This window comes from Capricornis sumatraensis, chromosome X (assembly GCF_032405125.1).
Source record: "Capricornis sumatraensis isolate serow.1 chromosome X, serow.2, whole genome shotgun sequence".
In the NCBI taxonomy this organism is placed as follows: Eukaryota; Metazoa; Chordata; class Mammalia; order Artiodactyla; family Bovidae; genus Capricornis; species Capricornis sumatraensis.
In genome coordinates, this window is record NC_091092.1 from 37,821,057 (window position 1) to 37,845,144 (window position 24,088).

The following is a 24,088-nucleotide window of genomic DNA, read 5'->3' on the forward strand; positions in this document are numbered from 1 at the left end:
AAAAGGAAACGAATATCATCTATTTGTTATCAGGAGAGACTACCTTTAAAAATCAAATAGTTCCCACAATGCCATTTTGTACATATGTCAAAGGCAAGGAAAAATGGTCTACTGTCTCAGGTGTCCATCTGGCTGTGTCCTGATTGAAGAAAAGAATTCAGGTGCTACCAGGGTAACATGAAATAAAACAGAAACAGAATTGGTGGGAGTGGCCCCCCCCCGAAGTTCTTAGGTTTCTATGTTTAGAGTAAAGATTACCCTACCCACAAAACGATCATTGATGACGTCATTTATGATGCCTTTGCCCTTCAGCTGGCACTGCACAGGCACCGCTTGGTTCTTCACTACATCTGTAAAGTGCATTGCCACCAGCGGGGAGGTGTAGTTAACCTGTAGGTGGAAGAACAATGAATTCCAAGTGGGGGGGAGGGGAGGGGGCGTGGGGAAGGACAGCAGGATGGATGTGATTGGCTGGTCAGTGCAGGATGGAATAACCTCCACAAAGGAGACTGTGCAAATTCCATGATGCCAAGTCACAGGTGGCTGAAGCAACTGAGATGCTCTCTCTGCCCTGGGACTGGGGGGAAATGACACGTTTCTCTTGTAAGTCAGTGTCAGTTGTCTGACTGTCCTCTGGGGAGAAGAAGTTCTAACTCAGCATGATATGGTTTTCTGGGTATCAGACCATGAATCAAACCAGAACTAGTATTTATTAAGTCTCCAAGCTGGCGTTGAAGCCTTCACTGCCCCAAGACTCCAAGCAGGAGAAAAAGGAACCCGATTATTTGGGCATCATTGAGTGCAATGCTAAGTGATTAGTCTGCTCCTGGCTCTGCCACTAATTAGCTGTGTGACCTTGGGCAAGTCACTTCCTCTCTCTGAACCCTCATTTTTCTATCTGTAAACTGAAGGAGTGAGGCCACACCATGTTTGAGATTCCTTCAGATTTGGCAAGGAGCGGTTGGGACAGGAATTGGTGGAGGGAACTCCTGGTCTGGGCCAGCAGCTGTTCACCCCGTTGCTATTACTACCTGCTGCTCCCTGATTCTCACTGATCCCAATCAGCCCTGCCTCTGAGCCCTTTTCTACAGCAAAGACTAAAGGGAAGTTCAGACTTACATGAGTCAGTTTGCCATAGTAGGGGTAGTAGCGGAGGTCAAAAGAAGCCGACTCTGGGTAGTAATTGATGGATCGGATGTCATTTTCGTCACCTCTCTGTAAGTAGAAGCAAGTATGTATCAGGTGCTGGGTCCCTGAGTTGGAGCCTGAGCTAAAGGGGCCTGAGGCCCAGATAGAAACACTGTGTGTGCATCTCAGGAAGATCAGGAAAGCAGAGTGAGGCATAGCTCAGGCCAGACTTATTGCCAGAGGAGTGTTTCCAGGTAAAGACTGGGCTTTGGCTTTGCAGTTCAAAGAATTCTGAATAGAAGGCCCAGACATGGGAGGCTGAAGGTTCTCAGTGTAGCTCTGTGCTGGCTCCTAGGAGACTCAGGCAGAAGGGCTCCAAGGGGCTCCAAAGGGCTTGCGGTACCTGGTGTTGCTCTGGCAAGAGGGCCTACCATGCCAGCCCCTCTGCAAAGAATCATACTGGACCTGGCACCCAGTCTTGGACTCTGGAGCCGAGGCAGGCGTAAATTAGAACATGCTCTGTAAATCCCACTCTGCAACACCATGCATGTGGTGTGTTCAATTCTGGTGGAGGTCAAACCAGGTGCACAGGGACACAGCCTGGACATGGCTCACCTAAACGTGTGTCTCTGACCACATTCTCTGAGGGGCTTCATTAGAGGGGGTGGGGTCAGGAGGATAAGCAAAGGGGGAATGACTAAATAAACAAGTTTACCCTCATTTAACTTCTATGTAGAGTACATCATGTGAAATGCTGCGCTGGATAAAGCACAAGCTGGAATCAAGATTGCCGGGAGAAATATCAATAACCTCAGATATTCAGATGACACCACCCTTATGGCAGAAAACGAACAAGAACTAAAGAGCCTCTTGATGAAAGTGAAAGAGGAGAGTGAACAAATTGTCTTGAAACTCAACATTCAGAAAACCAAGATCATGGCATCTGGTCTCATCACTTCATGGTAAATAGATGGGGAAACGATGGAAATAGTGAGAGATTTTATTTTCTTGGGCTCCAAAATCACTGCATATGGTGACTGCAGCCATGAAATTAAAAGATGCTTGCTCCTTGGAAGAAAAGCTATGACTGACCTAGACAGCATATTAAAAAGCAGAGACATTACTTTACTAACAAAGGTCAGTCTAGTCAAAGCTATGGTTTTTCTAGTAGTCATGTACAGATGTTGAGAGTTGGACCATAAAGAAACCTGAGCACTGAAGAACTGATGCTTTTGAATTGTGGTGTTAGAGGAGACTCTTAAGAGTCCCTTGGACTGCAAGGAGATCCAACCAGTCCATCCTAAAGGAACTCAGTCCTGAACATTCATTGGAAGGACTGATGCTGAAGCTGAAACTCCAATACTTTGGCCACCTGATGGGAAGAACTTACTCATTTGAAAAGACCCTGATGCTGGGAAAGATTGAGGGTAGGAGGAGAAGGGGATGACAGAGGATGAGATGGTTGGATGGCATCATCAACTCAATGGACATGAGTTTGAGTAAGCTCTGGGAGTTGGTGATGGACAGGGAGGCCTGGCGTGCTACACATGGGGTCACAAAGAATCAGACACGACTGAGCAAGTGAACTGAACTGACCCTCATCATAGTATGTCAGGCAGGGCTTTCTGCCCACGCGTTAGGTTTGCCCTAGGTAGCCGAGGTCTGGAGGTTAGTAAGAGACAAATAGTGAATCACTACTAGCAAATCACTCACTCGGGTCATGTGATTACTTCTATCAATATACTATAATGGCTTAGTATAAACTGAACTCTCCTTCATTTATTCTAGTAATTACTTCATCCTGCTTGACTTCCACAAGTGGGTGTGGATTTGACCGGTATTGATTATTATAGAATGTATAATGACTCAATTTTTCAAAAAAGACAGTTCTCGGCAAGGTTCGATGTAAGCTGAAAAATGAATGACTTCCACTAGGGAACTCTCAGTTCATTTCAGTCGCTCAGTCATGTCTGATTCTTTGTGACCCCATGGACTGCAGCACACCGGGCTTCCCTGTCAATCACCAACTCCCAGAGCTTGCTCAAACTCACAGCCATCAAATTGGTGATGCCATCTAACCATCTCATCCTCTGTTGTCCCCTTCTCCTCCCACCTTCAATCTTTCCCAGCATCAGGGTCTTTTCCAGTGAGTCAATTCTTCCCATCAGGTGGCCAAAGTATTGGAGTTTCAGCTTCAGCATCATTCCTTCCAATGAATATTCAGGACTGATTTCCTTTAGGATTGATTGGTTTGATCTCCTTAGGGAACTCTAAGCAGGACTCAATCCAGTTACTATGCTAGTTTAAGACTGAGTTCATCTTCATGGTTTATTTTTATATTCTATAAAGTAATGAAATTTATTTTTGGTGAATGATGTGTGGAATCAATTCCACCATTTGTAGTCACACCTCTCATGTGTGTATGTTTATACATGTTCACGTATATGTGAACAGAATGAATGTCTTTCCTACCTTGGTCACTGGGCAAGCATGGCCTGACCTTTCAAAGCGCATCTTCAGTGTCATCACCTCCCATGTGGAACTAACATTTCCTTCCTTTATGTCCCTACTGCATCTGTATTACTTGACTGCCTTGATTTCAGAGACAGATTCATATTTATCTTGGCACTCCCAACACCAAGCAGAGTACCTGGTACTTAATAAGTGATTCATAAATTCTTGTTGAATGTGAACTACTGCTGAATAAATGCCACCTTTTGTTGCTTTCTGATCTGCCACCATCAAGACTGGAGTTTTGAGCGGCATTTCTGGTGCTGAGAATGGGATTCCCTGGCTTCACTTATTTGTAAGACATCTGCCCAGGACTGGGGGTACAGTGGCTGTTAGCAAACAGGAGGCAGCTACTGCCAGTTTAAGAAGCAAACCCAAGATCTAGGGCTTTTTCCTACAAGGGAGCTAATTGGCACAGATGAGATAGGAGTTAATGGTCCCTTGAAGGACAGTTAATTAGCATATTAATGGAGTTCTGTTTATACTTCCTTTGTAGTCATTTGCTATTGCAGCACCCTGTGCCACTGGTCATTGCTGCAAAAAGTGAAATTCAGTTTTAAAACCAGGGACTAATGACTCTAATGAAAGCCGCTTGTTTAGTTCAAAGAAACAAGTAATTAGAGCTAAAAGCAAAAGTGTAAACAGAATCCCAATTAATGACTTGGCACATTGTTGTTCCCTGCTGTGGCCCTCAGCTGAGGTTCAGTCCTTGGCTTTCACAGGTATAAATCAGCACACACACACACACTACACACACAAATATGCATGAATGGAATGCTTTCTGGAAACAGGGAGGACTGAAGGTATAAATGGAGGCGTAGTTATGAAAAGATTAACCCTTTCCCTGACCCTTAGCCCACCGTCCAGGTTAAGCCCTTGGAAGAGATGACCCACCTTTTTGCACGAAACAGGTATGCTAACAGTACTTATTCAAAAGGGCACTTTACCTGAACTTTGCAGGAAACCTTCACAGGGTCTCCACGCTCAGGACGAAAGCCAACAATCTAGCAAAAGAAAAAAAATTAACAGATTTGACAGTAAAAAAGTAGGGCTTTTCTAAATCCCCCTAGAGTCATCACTTCTTTAGGCACAAACTTGATCTATTTGTCCTCTCAGAAGTGTTACAGAAAGCAGAAGATGCAAAATATCTTCAAAGCTACACAGCTCAGCTTACTCCTTGTTTTATTTGTGGCTGATATTCATACAATGGCAATTGCAGCAAGATTATCCTGAAGGTGTAAAGAATGTAATGGTGTCAAGAGGACAGCATGCCTGATAAGGTTCTGCCACCCCAAGGCATGGCGGGAGAGGAGGAAAATGCGTTTCTTGTGATATAAGAATTGCCCCCCACACCACCTTCCTGTCAGTCCCCTGTGCCAAACAGTTCAAGATCTCATTCCTGATACAGGCATCCAAGGGCAGGTTCAGGGGTGCTGGAGAAGAATCCAAATAGAAAATGTTCAGGGAGAAAAGGAATTATTACTTGGTAGGTTTATCCAGGTGTTTGTATTACTGATGCTCTTGGTAAAAATGGCCAAGCTTAACAGTGTATAAAGATAGAACCCAAGAGACATGGAGTGGCCAGGGCCTTCCTACCCAACTCATCCACTTTTCATCACCAGCGTATCATGGGCCAATATACCCGGTTCATCTTTAGAAGGATGCAAGGCTGTCCAGTAGAGTAGCCAAAAGTTGGGTCTTCCAGGCCAGAGCAGTTTTTCAGGAAGGAGCGCTTAAATTGGCAGGCCTTCTTGTCTTCATCCTCATCACCGTCTTGGATGAAGTATTGGCCCGGGGGACAGTCTACATTCATTTCCTCTTGAAGACTGTCATTGTAACCTAAAGCACGTAGGGGTGGCAAAGGGTCACGTTAGGTGCTGCAGAGAGGGCCAGGTTTTCAGTAGTTCTCCTCCCTGGCTTCCTTTCCCCAGCTTACTTGTGCTCCTCTGAAAGCCCACTCATTCTGTCTTAGACCCTGTGACCTGGCGTCAGGGGCCCCGGGCCCTTCTACAATATCTCTCCAAGAAGCCTTCTGGGCTAGTCCCCTAGCCCGCTTGGATTGCCTGTCCCCTTGCTTCTCATTCTCTTGGAACTTCTTCCATATCCATCTCTGGATTGTATTATGTTTGTTGCTTTATAACTCTTCTCTATTTTCCATTATTTCTTTTCTGACATGGTAAATTGTAAACGTGGAGGGCTGCCTCTTCTATTAATACTTCTGGGAGAGGAAGAGGTGCATAGTAGGTGGATTTGGGAAGGATTGAGTCATATCAAGGCATGGGGTATACATAGAAGCAAAACACGGGGGTTATGTCTCTTTAAGTTCAGTCTAGGAAACCTCTCTTTGAGGTTGATCAGAGGCAGCCAATGCAAGAAGGTGAAAACTGTGTTGTGGAACAGGAGGAAGCGGGAGGAAGAAGAGGAGGAAATAAACCAGCTCATTCTTTATAGAGGGAAGTTAGAGCTGAAAAATAGAAACTTAGGTTGAAAGACAGGAAACAATGACAAACGTAGGGTCTCCACTGAGAGGTTGAGGGGGTGAGGTCTTGTCTGCTGAGAACCGAGGCACTCAGAGTCAGTGTCCCTTTCCTTGCGTGGAATTTAGCATGTGCACAAGGTACACGTGGCTTCCCTGGTAGCTCAGCTGGTAAAGAATCCGCCTGCAATGCAGGAGACCTGGGTTCGATCCCTGGGTTGGGAAGATCCCCTGGAGGAGGGAAAGGCTACCCGTTCCAGTATTCTGGCCTGGAGAATTCCACAAACTGGGGTCCATGGGGTCACAAAGAGTCTGACACGACTGAGCGACTTTCCCTTTCAAGGTACAGGTATCAGGGAGAGGGCTGAAAAAGTCTGCCTGTGAGCTGACTGGGCTACTAGATGCCATAGAACTGGGCTTTAGAAATGACTACATTATTCCCAGTTTGGTTCTCAATGATGAAGTCCAGTTAGTCCTATTAGATCCAGCCTCCATGCATTTATGTTCCAAGTAGCTCAGTTTTTCAGAGGAGATTGTGCCACCAGAGGTAAAACTCCAGAAGTACTGCTGGACCCTTATCTAGACAGACTGTGACTTGGGCTTGATATTAGAAGCAACTAGGAATTTTAAATTTATTCTATTAAATTTTAAATCTTAGTTATGGCTAAGCTTTTATTTTTCCTTTGACAAATCTACATTCAATTCAAGGTTTTGTTTTAATCTCTCTCTTTTTAAAATCTTTTTTTGAAGAACAAGAACTATGTTCAAATAACTTTCTAAATAGAAACTCTAATCACGTGTTCTTTGTTTCTCTTGAGGGTGCTCCTTTAAAAATAATGTGACATGGGCATGACCCTTATTGCAAAATCTCTGTCCTCACAGGAATGAAATTGATACTCTGGGATGTCTATTTCAGAGATGTGTTCCTTTTAAACAGGGCATATTATCTACACTTAGTAACTAAAAAATCCAATGCTTTTCTAATGTTCCCCACCTCTGTCATCAGGTCAGAATTGATATTTCTGCATCTGCTGTCTTAGAGGAATTTCCTCAGCAGAGATTCTGATAGTACATTTGCAATAGCTCACAAGCATTTTGAAAGAAGAGACGATATTGTGCTGGCTATGATGCCCAAAATATTTTGGGGAGCCAAAAATGGGACTCCATGGATTCAAAAAGAACCATGCCCCTCTCATTTTACAGGTGAGGATTCTGAATCTCAGATTTAATCAAAATGACACTGATACAAAGCTGAGTTTCTAATTTCTGGTCATATGGCAGCAGCAAAGAATTGTAAAAAGCAGCACTTCTCAAGCTTTAAAGGGTGTAAACACCACCTGCAGATCCTCATTCAGCAGGTTTGGGTAGAGCCTGAGATTCTCCCTTTCCAGCAAACTCCCAAGTGATACTGATGTTGCTGGTCCCTGGCTCACACTTTGAGTAGCAAGGGTGTCGAGAACAGAAGCAAGGGTTTAAATTGAAACACTGGTTCAGCTACTGGAAAACTTTGATCAGATTTCTTCCCCTTTCTAAGCCTCAGTTCCCCCATTTGTAAAATGGGGACAATAGACTCTGCAATGCAGGGTTAAAGTTCAGTGACAACATTTATGCATTTAAACAAGGCTTCCTGTCACATAAGAAAATCCTCTTAGTTCAGTGCATGTTCTGTAGGCCACCCCTATCACTTGGCTTCAGCCAGGCCAGGACAACCAAACCAGTCTAACTGGCTTTTCCCCCACAAATAATAGGTGCAGTTGACCCATGGATTTACTTTGATAGCTGGAGAAATACAGGCTCTATGTTTAACCTTAACCAAGCTGCTACCTCAGTTTTCACCCTGTGTAAGGGCTTCTCAGAAAGCCATTCATTTGCCCCTGAGAACGTTATCTCATGATACTATAGAGACAGGCATCTTGAAAACACTGGCTATCAAAATCTTGGAGTGAGTGCCACCCAGAGGTTTGTCCTCCAACTCCCTTTTGGACTGCTATTTAAATAAAGAGCCTTAAATAAAGGCTCTTTAAGAGCCTTTAAGATGGATCGTCTCCAAGAAATGAATTCTCTCACCTTGAGAAAACACAAGAGATAAGAGTCTTCCAGTTCATTATTGAGCCATCTGGATATGTCCAGGACATAACTAGGTGCTCTAGGGTATTCCAGAAGAGAAAGCAAGTTCTCTGTCCTAATGAACTTATCACCTTACTGGCTTATATGCTTTCATATAAACATATAACTTACCATCTTTGGCTTTATATGCTTTAAGGCAACATACAATCACAAACCACAATAGTTTTGATTGTATCTACAGGTGCTGAGGGGGATGCAAGGTAAGGAAAAATCAGAATGGGCAGTGTTAGTTAAGACTGGGATTTCAGAGCCAAGTGATTTTTGAGTTCCCACCCGTCACCTTTCCGAAGATATTCTCACCATTCAGAGGCACTTACCCTGGAGAAAGCCATTTAGACTAATCACATAATGCTGCCAAGTGTCAGGTTCAGAAACGTTGAAGTTGAAGTTAAGGCTATGGGCGAAGGGTCTGATCATAACTCCTGGCAATGAAAACAAGTCTTGGATATATTAACCTGTTCTTGGGATAATTTTTTGTATCGATTCCCATGAAACCATTCCCCCCAACCCCCTCCCAGGCAATCAAAATGAAAAGGACCACAATCTGCCAAGTACCATTTTACTTTTACTCCTAATAATTGAATCCCTAAGTCATTACTGGGAAGAGCCAAAGTTAATTGAGGCCGAACATGCCGTGCAAGCAGATTTCTGTCCAGGGTGTTCGGACAGCTCAGGGTATTTGGGCACTCACCAGGAGGCTTCACCCTCTCAGTGAAGGTCGGCATGTAAGGACTGATGGTCAGAAATAGCGTGTACATGCAAAGGGTGATCACAGCAGCCAGGGAGGCATAGAAGAAGAAGTAAATGACTAAGATCAGGCCTGCAGAAAAATCAGAGAGGAGGGGGGTCAGTGCTGGCCAATAAGCCCTGCATTTGCCTTTGAACTCACGAGTCAGAACCAGCGCTAACACGTGACATGGCTTTTTTTGTAATTCCCCAGATTCAGTATGTCCTTGCTTATTCAGATTTCACCGATTTGAAATTGGTGAGAATTGCGTCAGAGCTCTGACTGCAGTTTTACCTTTACAGCATCTCCGATGGAAGGGCTTGCTGAGCAAATGATGACCATGAACGAGATTACAGGGGAACAGAGTTTGAAGTACTGCAGAGGGCAAATTGCTTGGGAGTCCTCTGGGCTATGGGCGATATCCTATGTACAAATCATTCTCTGCTATTCATTAAAGCAGGTGTCCTAAAGAGTTCTAGTCACTTGGTTCCAGTGATTATATATATTTGCAAGTGATGAAAACAGCGTTTCTTTTCACATAGCCCATATATTCAAACTTTTGCTTCATTTCCACTGGACTTGCCTTTAATGAAGGCAAAGCAAGGTTTCACTTTATGTACTTCAAATCTTATTCATGTTTGGCAAAAGTTTAAGTGACTCTGATTTCAAAAAGAACACTAACGCAGGATGGGGAAGGAAGGAGGGGGCAACTGTACTTATTGATAGCTGCCACCTGTGAGCTCTAACTGTGCACTTGGCAAGTTATCGAACCTTTGGGCACCCCCGATTCCTTGCAGATAAAACAGTGATAAGTTTAGCACTTCCCTCATATTCTGATCTGTGTCCCTAACAATATATGAAATTCAGCTTTTCCTTCCATCCTGTGCTGATGCTACTATTTCCTAGCTGTTGGATGTTAGACATGCTATTTACCTCTCTGGGCCTCAATTTCCTCATCTGTAAAATGAGGATAATAATAGTTCTGACTTCTTAACATTGAATGATGCATATAAATAGCATAGCACAGGGCCTGGCAGACACTCAGTGCTCTATATATGACACTCTTCATCACTGTTAATATTATTATTGCCATAGTTTCCAGAGGCACAGTTGTGTGAATTCTCCCTCTGTGGGCTGGATCAGGACCAGGTTTGCCCCAGGATTAGGCAGCACAGAATGAGTGAATAAGCATGCCCCTCTTTGGGGCTGTCTCAGAAAATAGCATCTAACTCTTCTCACAGCAGTGACATGATGTCAGAACTATGGATTTGAACCATATCATGAGCTGGAAACCGGAACAAACTACCTAACTCTGCTGTACCCCAAACCGAATCCAAATGTCAATTTTTAAATTGAACCATGAACCAAATAAAATTAACGGCCCCCAAAAGGAGTCAGGAAAAGGAGAAAAAAATTCCTTAGGAATTTAACTGGAGGTGAACCTTTATGTTTTCTAAGATGCACTAAAACGGAACTGGAATACGAACACCTCACTTCAGCTGGAGTCCCCGGATAAGAAACAGCAGCACCTTGTGTGCCTGTGGTATTTGGCTGGTGCCCACTGGCTGGCCTGATGGGATGTGCCCTCTGCCTCCTCCTCCATTCTCCATTGCTCTACCCCTGTCCTCATCCTGGCAACCCATCCACAGCCGGAACCATCCTGGGGGACCAGAAGGCTCAGTTTCATGGATGAAAGGAAAGCAATAGAAGACAGGTACATTCCCCTGGAGACATCTTCCTTCTTGCCCAGGATGTGTGGCTGGGAAGCTGTAGATGGGAGAATGGCACTAGCAATGTGTCCCCTCGGCTTTGCCCAGGAGTCTGTGCCCTGGAGCCTGTGATAGGCTGTCTCAGCTACACTGCACCACCCCCACCCCCAGCAAAACCAAGCACTGTACCCACCCGAACCCATTGATTCCTCCAACCTTTTCTGCTCCAAATATCCAAATTTTACTTGGGCTGCTCCTCTAGGTAATCCAGTGTTCGCCCCTGAATGCCCCACCCAAGCTTGGATAGACAATTATATCTTGAATAGACAAGATACCCGCAATCCCAACTCTTCAGTCGTTCCACTAAAATACCCCATCAGGTCCTGAGGGCCTTACCCATCAGGGCCTTGCTCAGTGCTAGAGTTCATGAAGACAGTGTGGTGTTCTGGCAAGAGAAGGAACTCCAGTGTTCATCCAACCTGGGTTTGAATCCCAGTCCTACCACTTATTAACTGTCACTTTAGGTAAGTTACTTACTCTCTCTAAGCCTCAGTTTCTGCATCTGTAAAATGGGGACAATAATATTACTACCTCATAGACTTCTGGTCAGTACCCAATAAAATAACATATAGCTCCTATGAATAGAAGTTGCCCAGCTATAAGAGGAAAAGCCCAGAATATAATAACAGGCTGGGTAAATATGTCTGTCCTGTTGGCGTCCAGGCTGGACAGGGTTAGTAAGTGCTTAATTGGCACCTAGTTCTCAAGCAAGAGGACAGCAAGGCATGTGGTGGCCTGGGCATTAACATCACTATTTGCCCTTTGTCCAGGGTTAGCCTTCTGAGACCCGCTTCCCAGAGGCCTGGATGTGCAGTGTCCCCACTGCCACATCTCCCCCGGACACGCGAACCTTCCTCCCTTGTCCCCACGTATTGGCTTGTGGATTCTTTTCCGCAGGCACAATTTGGGTCAGCTCATCTGGTTAAGTTCCAATGGATGTTTAAGGGTTAACACAGGGCTTCCTCTCCCAGAACCACACTTGCATTTCACAAGGCCTGTTTTTCCAGTCCTCTTTAGGCAAGCCAGAGACAGCTGTGCCCCTTTTGGAGCCCCAGTGAGTGTCCTGCATTTGTCTGCAGCTTCCAGAATGTCGGAATGTTCCTTGAAAGGTACATTTGTTCCAGTCGAGAGTTGAGAGTTCGAGGGATGGGCAGGGGTGGGGCTGGGAACTGAAGAGGGGTGAAGGGAGGTGGGTGTTGTTCGGAGCCCCACACCTGGTATTCCCAATTCCAGGAAGCGGGGCTGGCCGTTTCACCCTGACTGAGCTGAACTAGAAACATCAGCTACAAAGGAGAGAATTCTCAGTTAAAGGGGCCTTTAGAAGGCATGAACGTCAGCTTCAGCAATGTAGACTCTTGGCACTGGGAACTCTTATTTCACCCATAGACTTATCTGTTTTTTCTTCCATGGGTTAACTGAGTTCAGACCAGCAGCTGCTCTTTTCCTGGGATGTGCAGAGAGTGTGGCGAGTGTGAATTTTACCACAAGCTAAATCTCCTGAGAAGCATCAGCATTAAGAGTTCAAGAGGTGAGTAGGAGGGACCCTGGGAGAGGAGTGCTGGGGAAGCTGTGAAGTAATAAGTGGTGGCTGCATATGGACCGCAATTCTGTCGTGGATCAAGAAATACAGGAGCTTGGGCTTAAATCGCTAGAAATCATCCCTTTAACCCATTTCTCTCTTAACACCCTGGAGCCGTAGAGCACCCACAACCTGGGGCCAGTGGCAGCCCTAGCTATCCTTCTCTGATATTATGGGGTGAAATGATGAGACTGTACAAACACTTGGTCGGGTTAGCAGGGACCTGAGTCTCGTATCCTAGGAATAGTCTTCTGCGTAATACTTTCGATTTTACCATGTTCATATCTTATCAGAGTCTCAGGCTGCTCCTGTGAGAGAGAAAGGGAGATACTGCTTCCCTTGTTTAGCAGGTGAGGAAACTGAGGCTCAGAGAGGATAAATGATGAGCCCAAAGTTACAGATAGAAAATGACAGGGCTTGGGCTCCCATAAAATCTGTGCTTTTTCATCTCATTCTTACTGTCTTTCTGCACTACAAAATGCTGTTGAGCCCAGTGGATTTCAGCTACACAATCGTCTGTTCACCCACTTGGGAGTTTGTTCTGATGAGATCTGCCCATTATTTCCCTAGGCGTTGATCCGGTTACGTGAAGAGCTAAGAGAGGTTTGCAGACAAGCCCATCCAACGTGTGGTAAAGGAGTCCTGGACGCCAAGCTGAAAGCAAAGGACACCCAACTGGGGCATTGGGACCACTGGGACTTACTCCAACTCTGACCTGTTCGGGCCAGAGATGTCCTTTTCTCCGGATCCCACAGGTATTCATTCACAATCTGCAGTTTTCGCCACCAGGCACTGTCTGTTTCCTGACTGTGACTATCTTCTTCCTCCTTCTCCTCCTCTTCTTTCTCCTCCTCTTCTTCTTCCTCCTCCTCCAAATCAGGTACCACCATCACCCTAGCCTCCTCTTCTGCTTCTTCCTCTTCATCCGCTAAGTAGTTCTGGTTCACTTCATCCTGATCATCCTGAAACAGTGACAACACACAACCCCTTTTTTTGGAAAAGAAAATTTCCCATGGCACATCCCACCAGTCAAAATAAATGAAAAACAACTCAATATTTGGAGATGCTTCAGATGTCCACTTACCCAGAAACATACCTGTTGTTACAAGAGGCAGATTTCTTTCTCTCTGTTCTCTTGCAGGAAATATTCTTTCTATGACCCATTTTGACCCAATATTCTTTCCATAGAGGTGCAAGTGTTATTCTCAGCTGCAGGCATTTGGGCTGTTCCCCTAGGACTGTTCATGTCATTACTCTGTCCTGGGGCCATGGCTTCCCGTTAACTTTGGCCTGTCAGGGCAGACTGAGCTCAACACTGGAGGATGGAGGAGTTTTAGACACTTGTGTCTGTGATGCCACATTCTCAGTCCACGGCAGCTTTGTCCTAACACTCTGGATGCTTTCAGCTGCTCACCCTCACCATCCTAAGTTGTGGCTAAAAATAGCTTGGAATAGACATCAGGAGGAAAAGCCAGCTGCTGTACCCCTCCTCAAAACTTAGACTGTCTTCCTCACAGAAAAAAGAGATTAGGGGTGCAGTTTTTGCTCCTTCTCTGACTATTGCCCACGCTGGAACCTCTGCCTGCCAGAAGCAGGTTGGACAGACCACCTGAGGGCTCGGACAGCAACTGATATTTCCTTCGTCTTCCCCACCCCCAAGCCCGTACCCTTGGCAGAAATCTGGGCACGTAGGAAATGCTCAGCACATATTTGTTGATTGACTGATTGCAGCCATTACTTGAGATCTGAAACTGTAATCTTCTCCAAGTGGTTCTAAGAAAACTAAACAAAAAAGAGAAAAACCCAGACTTCACCAAATGGTATTTCAAATGCCTCCCAGCCACAGGCTGGCGAGTTGGATCTCTGCTCTTTGTGGGTCTGCCAAGGCTCATTGCAGCAGCAGAAAATGAGGCCACCCTCCCTTCTCTGTGCTGTCCAAATCTGAAGAGCGGCAGGGCCTGTGCACCTGTTGGGGGGATGTGTCCAATGATAGAGGCCAGGGGCTCCATGCCGCCCTCTCCCTGCCTGATTCCTCAAAGGCCATTTAGAGGACACTCAGCTGAAAGGGCTGACATTGGGGGCAGGGTGGGCCAGAGAGCTGGATTGTTCAGGATCCGTAAAAGTGATACAGACTGACAAGGCTCTACTCTCAGCATTCAGTCTGCCCAGTGCTGTCTAGCTCTTGATTACAAGCACTCTTGAATTGCTCTCGAATTTGTTCAAAGGTACAGTCTTATGTCACGCGTGTATCAGACCTGATGGGGACCTTGAAGATTCACTTGTCCATGTGAGGCCCAGAGAGGCAACAGGATGTAGCCAGAATCACGCAGCTAGTTCAACGATAGAACAGACTCCGAACCCATGTCTCGCAATATCCCTGACGATGTTTCTCCCCTACCACTCTGAGCGCAAGAGCTGAGAGGTGGTTGAGCAGACTGACAGAGCATAGCAATGTGTTAGATTCTGTGTTCCCAAGAGGCTGAAGGTGCTCACAACTGGAGATCTCTAACTCTGACAAGGACTCACGGGGTAAGGCTTAGGAAAATAAACCCCCATCACTCAATGTTGAACGGATTAATACATGTTCTTAAATCTCTTTCACTTGTGTGTGAACATAGGTACCCATTTGACCTCCAGAATTACATTCTGAGCACCCGGGGTGGGGGTGGGTGGGACGGGGCCATAGTTTCTAACTCTTTGATGGCCCTCCACAGCTTGGAGCCTGCAGCTAGGTAACCAGTGGGCACGGAACAAACATCAGTGATAACTGCCTGGCTGAAAACTCCGGAACCATGCCCTCGCCTAGGCGCTCATCCGGACTGTAGTGGGTAGTCAGTCATCCTGGCCTCCAGAGAATCTGATGTAACTGAAAATCTTGGAGAATTTGAAGTATAACATTTCAAGGTGAAGGAGTTTCTATTCCCTTTATATTTTCGGGAAAATCTCCTTTCCTCTCCTAGTCGCCTGTTTTGCCTGCCCTCCACCCCTGCTCCACAGAGGAGGCAGCTGGCTTTGGCCTCTGCCTGATCTTATTTGTAGATATGAGCTCTCACGATAATCCCATTAAAGATGGCTTGTCATTAAAGCTTTACCCTCCCGGGAAGAATTAACCTTCTCAGAGCTAATTTCCCCACAGTTCTCACACTGCCTGGGCTTCAGGAACTGCAAATATCTTTCCCCCTTGCCCCAGCTTCCAGGTATAGAACCTCACACTGTACAAGAGGGGCACTTTGGGGGGAGCTCAGTGTTTCATGGAACCCAGTAGGGAATCCTTTTATAATGAGAGGGCCTGTTTTTGTCTGTTTCCTAAAGTGGCACTGACCTCCTGTGATAGTGTGTGTGAGTGTGCAGAGATGGAAGAGTGGGTGTGTGCTGGGGCCGTGGTGTTGCCCTAAAAGGAAAGAGTCTGAAGGGCAGAACATGGCTCCATTTTGAGCATTCTAAATATACAAACATATAAACAAATACATAAACAAACAGTATGACCCGGAAGATAAATTTGTGCCCTGCCTTGAGTGACACCCTGTAAACATTCGAATGGTTGATTAATTTTGAAAGAGACATTAGCACACAATTATTCACTGCATCAAATCCTCTCTTTGTAAACGTGATCAAGTGTTCCCGATAAAGCAAAATCCCCTGATGCATTTAAAATCCAAAACGAGGGACAGATAATTAAACTTGTACACAACACTTTAGCAGCATTATAGAGAAAAGAATCCAAATAAGGAATGATTTTCTGTGCCTTACAGACTGTGACTGCTCTGAGAACTGGAAGGGACTTTGGGGAATGTCAAAAGAGAGATTCTACAAACCGTGGCTAGAAAGTTACGAGAAGCCCTCCACAGGTTGGTATGGGGTTAGAATTTGTGTCTTCCTCTGCTGGCTGTTGAGAGTCTCCAGTTAGCTCCTTGGTTGGGGAGTGGCAATTCACCAAGAAAAATGGATTAAGCTTTGTTTCTTCCTGAGGCTCAGATCACAGCCCTCTCTGGGGGAGATTTCAGAATATACTTCCCAGCAAAAAAAAACACTGCATGTGGCATATACTCATGATTTCTAGCAAAGTAAATGCAAGGAAACTTTGGGTTCAAAGACAATTTTAATGCACCCTGGAGATAAATGGTGACATTGAAGGTGGGGTGTGTGAGTGTTGGGCAGGGTGGGGTGGCAGGCAGGAAGGCCATGGGTGCTGGAGGGTTAGGGAGTTGCATGCTGCAAATATGAAAGAGCATAGGATGAGAAGTGAGGAAACCTGCATTCTCACTTCGGCTTCTCCAGTAAATGGCCAGTACCTCCCGTGCCCTGAGCCACAGCAGTCTCCTTTACGTGATGAGGGATTCTAGAGAAACGATGTCTAGGACTGCTCCCAGGTTCTATCTAGTATTCCAGGGTTTTAGCTATAGCTTGGAATTTCAGCTTTAGAAAAAGAGTAGCTGGGTTCCTCAGAAGCTCCCACCCAAAGGGACTGAGACAACTGGGTAGGCAAATGCCTTTCATTTCCTCTTTCCCTTCCCTTCTCTCTTGGCTCCATTTCTTGCTATTGGAGTGAAACCTCTACTCCCAGACTCCAAAAGGTCTGTTCAAATTCTAGACTCCCACGAAAACATTGTAGAAGACACCCTCATTCTCTGGCATCTCCCCTGGCCCTTATCTTTGTTGCACAGGAGGAGGGCTTCCTCCTTCAGTCTAGCCATTCAGGGTGCAATGGGGTCCCAGGAGTCACTGCTCATGCTTGAAACCCTGGGCTTCCTTAAACTTCACTGTTCCTGCCCATCCTAAAGAGAAGCAGCCGGTGAGTCATGACCTATACACCCCCCACCCAGCCCATTCTGAAGGGACAGCAAAAAATATTCTGCTTCCCAGGACTCACAAGTCTGTAGCGATAACCGTAAGGCAAGGCCGGGGCCCTTCTGGACCGGAGCTGCCTTCTCATGGCTGTGCAGTGGGCAGAGGCGCGGCAGAGGCAGACGAGTGGGGGAGAGCTCCGGAGCTGCTGCTGGTACAGGAGACACTGGTTGCTGGGGCTACTTGGCGCCTAGTAAAAGTGAACCCTCCTGGCATGAGCCCTTCCCCAAAATAATCTAACATGCCCCTCTCTCATTGGTTGGCCCCTTCTCTGAATCAAAGGAAAGCCCTTATGGAAAAGCAAGCTCATCATTACAGGGAGGGGGAGATATTCTGGGTCACAAGGATGAGCGACTCACCCCCCCCTCCCCCGCAGCTTCACGTCTTCCCTCTCCCTGCCCTTCTCTAGCGCCTGAGCTACTATGGGCCCAATGGCAGTCTTCAGTTGTGTCCTTCTCAGTTGAGAGCTGGATATCAGTGCATGCAGTGGGTGGGGCCTGGGTGGGAGTTGGGGGTGAGGGGAGTTGGCCAAGAATAACTTTCTTTTTTCATAAGGCTGATCTCATGCAAAAGGATCTAAGGTGTCAGGAAAGATTCCCTTTGCTCTCCCCACCTCCCCCGCCCCACACTAAGCCACCTATAATATTCCTTATTTGTGTCAATCAACGAGCCCCTTAAATATGGATTATGCATTTTAGAGGCCAGGCTCCTGCTTGGCCCCTCCCCCCCACCAAAGAGGGCCTTGGATATAAAGAAACCTTTTTTCTCTCCCACATGTCAGAATGGCCCCATCAGCACTGCCCCTCACACACACACCCCTCGGAATCCTGGCCAAATTTCTGTAGTGGTTGAGATCTATATTTATCCCTTAGCATCAGGGCAGGGAACAAGCCAGAACTTTGCAGTGTCGGTTTCCCAGACATATATAACTCCTGAAGCCAATGTGGGATCCACCAAAAGAAAAATTAGTAGAAACAGCCAAGAACATTGTATAGCAGTTTTTGTCTGTTTGGTTCACCCCATTGGAGCCTGGGTAGTTAAAAGGCCTAGGAGGAATATATGATCCTTCACAAATCCCCTCCCCCTCCCATCACACGCAGGTGACTGAGAATGTTGCAGGCATTGAGATTCTGGGCATATTGATAACCAGGAAAATTAGCCCAACCACTTAGAAACTTCGATTTATTCATAATGCCAAACCTAGGCTGTTCTGATGAAGACAGCTTCAATAGTGGCTAATTTAAAATAAAGACTCCATTTACTAGAACGTTACTACTCAGGATTCTTCTTTAACAGAGTCTCCTCTGATACCCTCACTTGATGAGAAAGAGAACACTGACAAAGAAAAGAGAAACTTATTCCTCTTTTGGGATTTCAATGAAAGCAAAATATATTCCAGGGGTTACCCTGGACATTGCACTTTACCTCTTATGCTTTCTCCACTTGAACTTTGTATGTGATTCCTGATGTTAAGTATATGAGAAACTTGAAGCTCTTGGAAGCCTTAAAAACCAAACAAAGGATAGATACATTGGTCTTGTCTTACTAAGGCAGAAAAAAAGTGTACAGTTATGTTAGCAAGATTTAAAAAATCAGGAGTAGGGAGTAGCATTATTCACGGTAGCCAAGGTACGGAAAAAGCCTGAGTGCCCTGTCAACAGATGAATGGACGAGGAAGGTGATGTATATACCTATATGATGGAATATTTCTCAGCCATGAGAAAGAAGGAAATTCTGCCATTAATAACAGCATGGATGGACCTTGAGGGCATTGTGCCAAGTGAAATAAGTTAGACTGAGAAAGACAAATACTGTATGATCTCACTTATATGTGGAATCAAAAAATGCCAAATTCATAGAAATCGACAGTAGAATGATAGTTACCTGAGGCTAGGGAGACATGGGGGAATTGGGGAGATGTTGGTCAAAGGGTATAAACTTCTAGTTTTGAAATGAATAAGCTCTGGAAATCTAATGTGTGGCCTGGTAATTGCGGTTAATAGTACTGAGTTATATACTTGAAAGCTGCTAAGAGAGTAGATCTTCCGTGTTCTCATCATAAAAAAGAAATAGTAATTATGTGATGTGCTAGAGGTATTAGCTTGCCCTATGGTGGTAATCATTTTGCAATATATATGTGTATCATGGATAAAATCACATTGTACACCTTAAACTTACATAATGTTGTATGTCAGTTATATCTGAATAAAGCTGAGAGGAAAAAAAACCACAGTAGGAGACAAAAAGGGGTTTGGATTAATGTGAACTCAGGTAACAAAATGTTCCATTCTCTAGAATCTCTCATTCCCTAGCATTCTGGGTGATTTTGGATTTGCCATATACTTAAGATACTTGCAATGTACTTAGCCCAGGCTGCCTTCTGGAATGCCAGCTGTTGGGTGGGGTACAATAACAAAATCCCATAGGATCTCAAAGACAGAAATCTGTCTGAGCTCACACTCAGAAGACTAAAGGAGAAACCATTCCTGCCAATTTTGGGGAAAAAAGCAATCTGCTTAACAGGATAGCAGACTGGAGCCAGAAGTGCCCAGTAGAGCTGCAGATGAAGCAGTGGCTACAGAGGCGAGCGAGGAGGGGGAAGGGAGAGGCTTTGAATTTGATACCGAGTTCAGAGGCAAATGGTTCAAGTCAGTCCTTGTGCACAGATGTCAGCAGCTGCTTCTGTAAGCCCTTTTTCCTGCTTGCCTGCCTCAGTCAAACCACATGGTTGCTGACGGGGAACAGAAACAGTCTTATGGACCTGGTCCTCCTGTTCCCAGGAAGGAAGAGAAGGTAGCGCTTTTGAGAGCTTGTTTCCTTTTGCCACGGGAGAGGCTAGTTTCTGGCATCTGTTCTTGTGAGCTATTTACACAGTTGGGTGGGGTTGGGGGGTGGGGTGTGTCCCTGCCTGGCGTTTGGCTAAGTCCTCGGGGAGACTCTAGAAGGTCATGTGCAGTGGTATTATGAGTACTGCCTAGAACCCCAGTCTCTCCCATGACCTTGAGGACTCTGAAGTCACGGGTGAGGGAACTCCAGGCTGGCCGAGGAGCTGAGGCTGCCATGAATGCTGCCCAGCATAGGGTGTCAACTTCAAAATTCGTGGAGGAGGGGGAACTCATTCGAGACTGCAAAGATCAGGGAAGGCTTCCCAGAATAGGCGGGGTTTGGGCTGAACCTTGAAGGGCAGTCCTTCAAGCTGGAAAGGCTTTGATGATGCCAGTATGGTCCCGGGTGCCCAAAGTTCCCCCTCCCGAACAACTAGCCTCTGAGTAGTGGCCAGCAGGCGTGGCCAGCGGGCTCACTGGCTAAGGCCAAAGGGTTTCTTTGACCTGAATGGTCCAGATAATGGCCCCGGATCCTTATTTCGCTGGGTTCCAGGAAGAACCCTTAGCGCATCACATTCCTGAGCAGTTTCCATCTGTCGAGTACAGTTATACAGTGAGAGATGCTTTCATTTCGAGGGACTGAGGGCCCTAAGTTGGTGACTGTATCAGCCTAGAGCCCTGGGGGAAAAATGAAGGCTTGGGAAATAGTGAGGTCCTTGTGGAGTTTCAAGCCTATTTCCAGTGGCTAAAAGGCACTAATGAGTATAATGCAGGCAAGAGATGTTGGTTCAAACAAACAACTAATTGGAATTAAGAGAAGAAGTGTGCAGAGGCCCCTAATGAATGGATATGCTAATTGGTCTTCTTTGCTAGCCCCTTGGGCTTTGGCTGTGACATAGACTAGCCTATTAGACGCCTGCTCTGTAATAGCTGCTGAATGCTGGGGCCCTTTATTGCCATGGTAACATTGATGTCGAGAGTCTAGCTGAGCCCCGGATCTCTTAATTTACTACTCAGGCGGCTACAATTCTTTGGGTTTTATTATTCTTCATGCCCCGGGTGCCAGAGTGGCAGTGAATCATGCTTATTCATCCTCTGCACCGCCCACGGTGTCTTTGAATAAGTCAGGGTGTCTCTTACTGTGGGTGATGAGCAGATTATTAAGTTCGAGCCTATTTCTGCCTTAGCTGCACTAGTGCCTCTCAGAAACCAATGTACCTCTCTAACCACTTGCTTCCTTGCTGTGTCACATGGCTTTTGGCAAGCTGAGTGATGGCACTGCAGTGGGCCCACGGCAGCCCAGCCTCCCAGGAGCTCTGTGCTTGCTTGCCGGGTGGGGTGGGGTGGGGGTGGGGGAAGCAGAGCAATACAGGTGGGACAGCAGCAGCTGGGAGAGTGATCCTTGCAGACCCACGCCATCCAAAGGGGGCAGTCAGAGGGGGAGGAGGGTCACTGCAGAGAAGATCCTGTCTGGGCACTGTGGTGCTGGGAGGTTTCAATCTCTCTAGGGTCGGGGGACAAGCCTGTCTAGAAAAGGAGATCCCTTATTCTGAGTGACTCCAGAGGAAGGGAGCAGCCCCCTAAAGCCAGGAGTTACTAGGAGGATGGATTTCGCTTTATTTTATAACAGATCATCGTGGGAAGAACAATGCTGGTCATAGGCACCAGCTGCCTCTGAAACTTTTGCATAACTTTATCTGCAGCATTGTTGTTGTTTAGTCCCTCAGTCGCGTCTGACTCTGTAACCCTCCAGGCTCCTCTGCCCATGGGATTCTCCAGGCAAGAATACTGGAGTGGGTTGCCTTTTCCTTCTCCAGGGGATCTTCCTGACCCAGGAATTGAATCCAGGTCTCCTGCCTTGCAGGCAGGCAGATTCTTTACCTCTCAGCCACAACGGAAGTCCCAACTTGTCACTGGAGCTGCCCAAACTTTGGTCTCTGAGTAAGAGCTGTTCTGATTATTGCGGCCAGGGGGTGAAGTACTACTAGTACTAGGTACTAGGTTTGCTAGATGACCTCTTAGGACTCCTCCAACTATGGAATCTTTTGTGTCTATATATGACGTTGTTTAATTTGTCAGGACATATGCTAAACTTGGATGATACTTTATATGTATGTGTGCTTGCTTTAACAGCACATGTGCTAAAATTGGGATGATCTTCTATATGTGTTTGTCTGTGTCTATCTCCAGCCAGAGATGAAACCTTGCAACAGGTGCAGAAATATTTTCCTGACACCCCTGTCACTAAGAAACGGGCAACCTGAAGCTAAAGATAAAGCATTCAAATAACCCCCTCCCCAGTTACAAATGACTCTTACTAGCAGGAGAGAGTCTTGGTTTCTGTGGTTTTGTTTGTTTTCTTTTTTTCATTTCACTGCAGCATTTGACTGGGCATCCTCATGGGAGAATTGGCAGACTAGAGAAAACTGCAGGCTACACAAATTTGGAGCACCTTTACAAGGTTTTTCTTTAATTGTTGTTGTTGTTCCTGTTTATTGGGAATGGAGGGTGTAGGGTGAGAGCGAGAGGTTTTCTTGACCTAACTAGAATCTAAGAGGTAGCATTTTCCCCTGTGACAGGCTGGACAGAGCACTGTAAACCTAAAGGCAGTCAATCAAGTGTGCAAAGCACAGAAAGAGGCTGTTAAGCAACACCGGTCTTTTTCCACCAAAGCCTGCAAGCCTGTTGATTATCAAGCAGCAGCCTTTCCCCACACAAAGGACAATGATATTAATCCAACCTGAACCCACTCTGGATTCAGCAAGCACCAGTCAGAAATCACAGTGGCTCTCAGCTGCCTCTTAAATCAAAATCAAATTCATAAGCAAGAGCTTAAGGTCCCTCCATCAACATCCCTTTTCGGTTACTCACTTGCTGCAAGACCACAGGAATGCCGATTGATCTCGCTGTTCTCCATCTTGAAAGATAGTAAGTCCAATGTCCCTGCTTCCTCATGCTTAGGGATGCTGTGGGCCTAGAACTCTTCAGAGGAAAATGGAAAGAGAATTCTGAAGTCGGTGGGATTCTTGCTCATTAGGGAGTAGAACTGAGTGTTTAAAAGCATATGCTTTTTAAATTGGTACTGGATTTGAATCCAGTTCCCACTTTTTTTTCTACTATGTTTTGATTTATTAATTGAAGGATAATTGCTTTACAAAACAGTTCCTACTTTTAATAGCTGTGTAACCTTGGGGAAGTTGCCTCACTTCTCTGAGCCTCATTTTTCTCATCTGTAAAGTACCTCATTGGCATAGGATCAAAAGATGTAATTTACATACAATGCTTGGCTTAGTTCACCCCACTATTATTGTTATTGATAATGATAATACAAATCAAACAGACAAAAATACCTTGTCCATTTTCAAGGACTCTTCCTCACAAGGCCAGTGACCTGAGTACGGGGAGCAAGCTCCTTTGGGTTGTAGGCAGTGCCCTCATCTGGTTTACCAATGTCTCCCAAGCTAGGGATTTGGAGCCAGGCAAGAGGGAGAGGGTCTTTGGAGGTGGAGTGAGAAGTGAAAGGTGAAGGTTGACATGCTAAGCCTGAGGTATTTTGGAGGCAGATCAGGCCTTGGAGGACCCTCATTCACATCAGTCACACCATGGAAGACAGTGGTTCAAACTTCAGTGAACTCAAGAATCACCATAAGAGCTCGTGAAAGATGCTTATTCCTGATTACTCCGCAGATTACTTATTAATTGCAAAGGAAACATGTACCTTTTCAAAGAGGAATTTCTAGAAGACACCACCTTAAACGAGGGATCAAATTTAGCATCACCAATAACAGGGCAATGGCATATGAACCTCCCGATGTGACACGCTGGGAAGTAAACAACATTACTCCTGTAGTATTCTTCCCAGAGATGTTTAATACGAATCTAATCATGAGGAAACAATCAGACAAATCCAGACAGTAAACAAGACAGCCAACCTGGACTCTTTAAAAATATCAGTATCATTAAGGAAAAAAGCCAAATGTACTGTTCTAGAATCTAGATTAGTAGAAACTGAAAAGACAGTAAAAGGAACTCCATGATTCTTGATTGAATTACAAATAGCTAGGATGTTTGGGAGATAATTTGAGAAATTTTGATATGAGT

General features: G+C 45.6%; 1 protein-coding gene across 2 annotated transcripts; it reads right to left on the reverse strand.

Moving 5' to 3' along the window:
- Window positions 1–228: 228 nt before the first annotated feature.
- Window positions 229–17,250, reverse strand: ATP1B4 (ATPase Na+/K+ transporting family member beta 4). 2 transcript variants are annotated; one of them, XM_068962981.1, is made up of 8 exons: window positions 17,188–17,250; window positions 13,033–13,279; window positions 8,934–9,062; window positions 8,560–8,664; window positions 5,282–5,478; window positions 4,587–4,643; window positions 1,120–1,215; window positions 229–390 (listed from the first exon to the last, which is right to left on the reverse strand). In XM_068962981.1, exons 1-8 carry the CDS (start codon window positions 17,248–17,250, stop codon window positions 229–231), a joined length of 1,056 nt encoding a protein of 351 aa, XP_068819082.1. The 2 variants fall into 2 exon arrangements, with proteins under 2 accessions (XP_068819082.1, XP_068819081.1); XM_068962980.1 differs by having other exon boundaries at window positions 13,021–13,279.
- Between the last annotated feature and the right edge of the window lie 6,838 nt (window positions 17,251–24,088).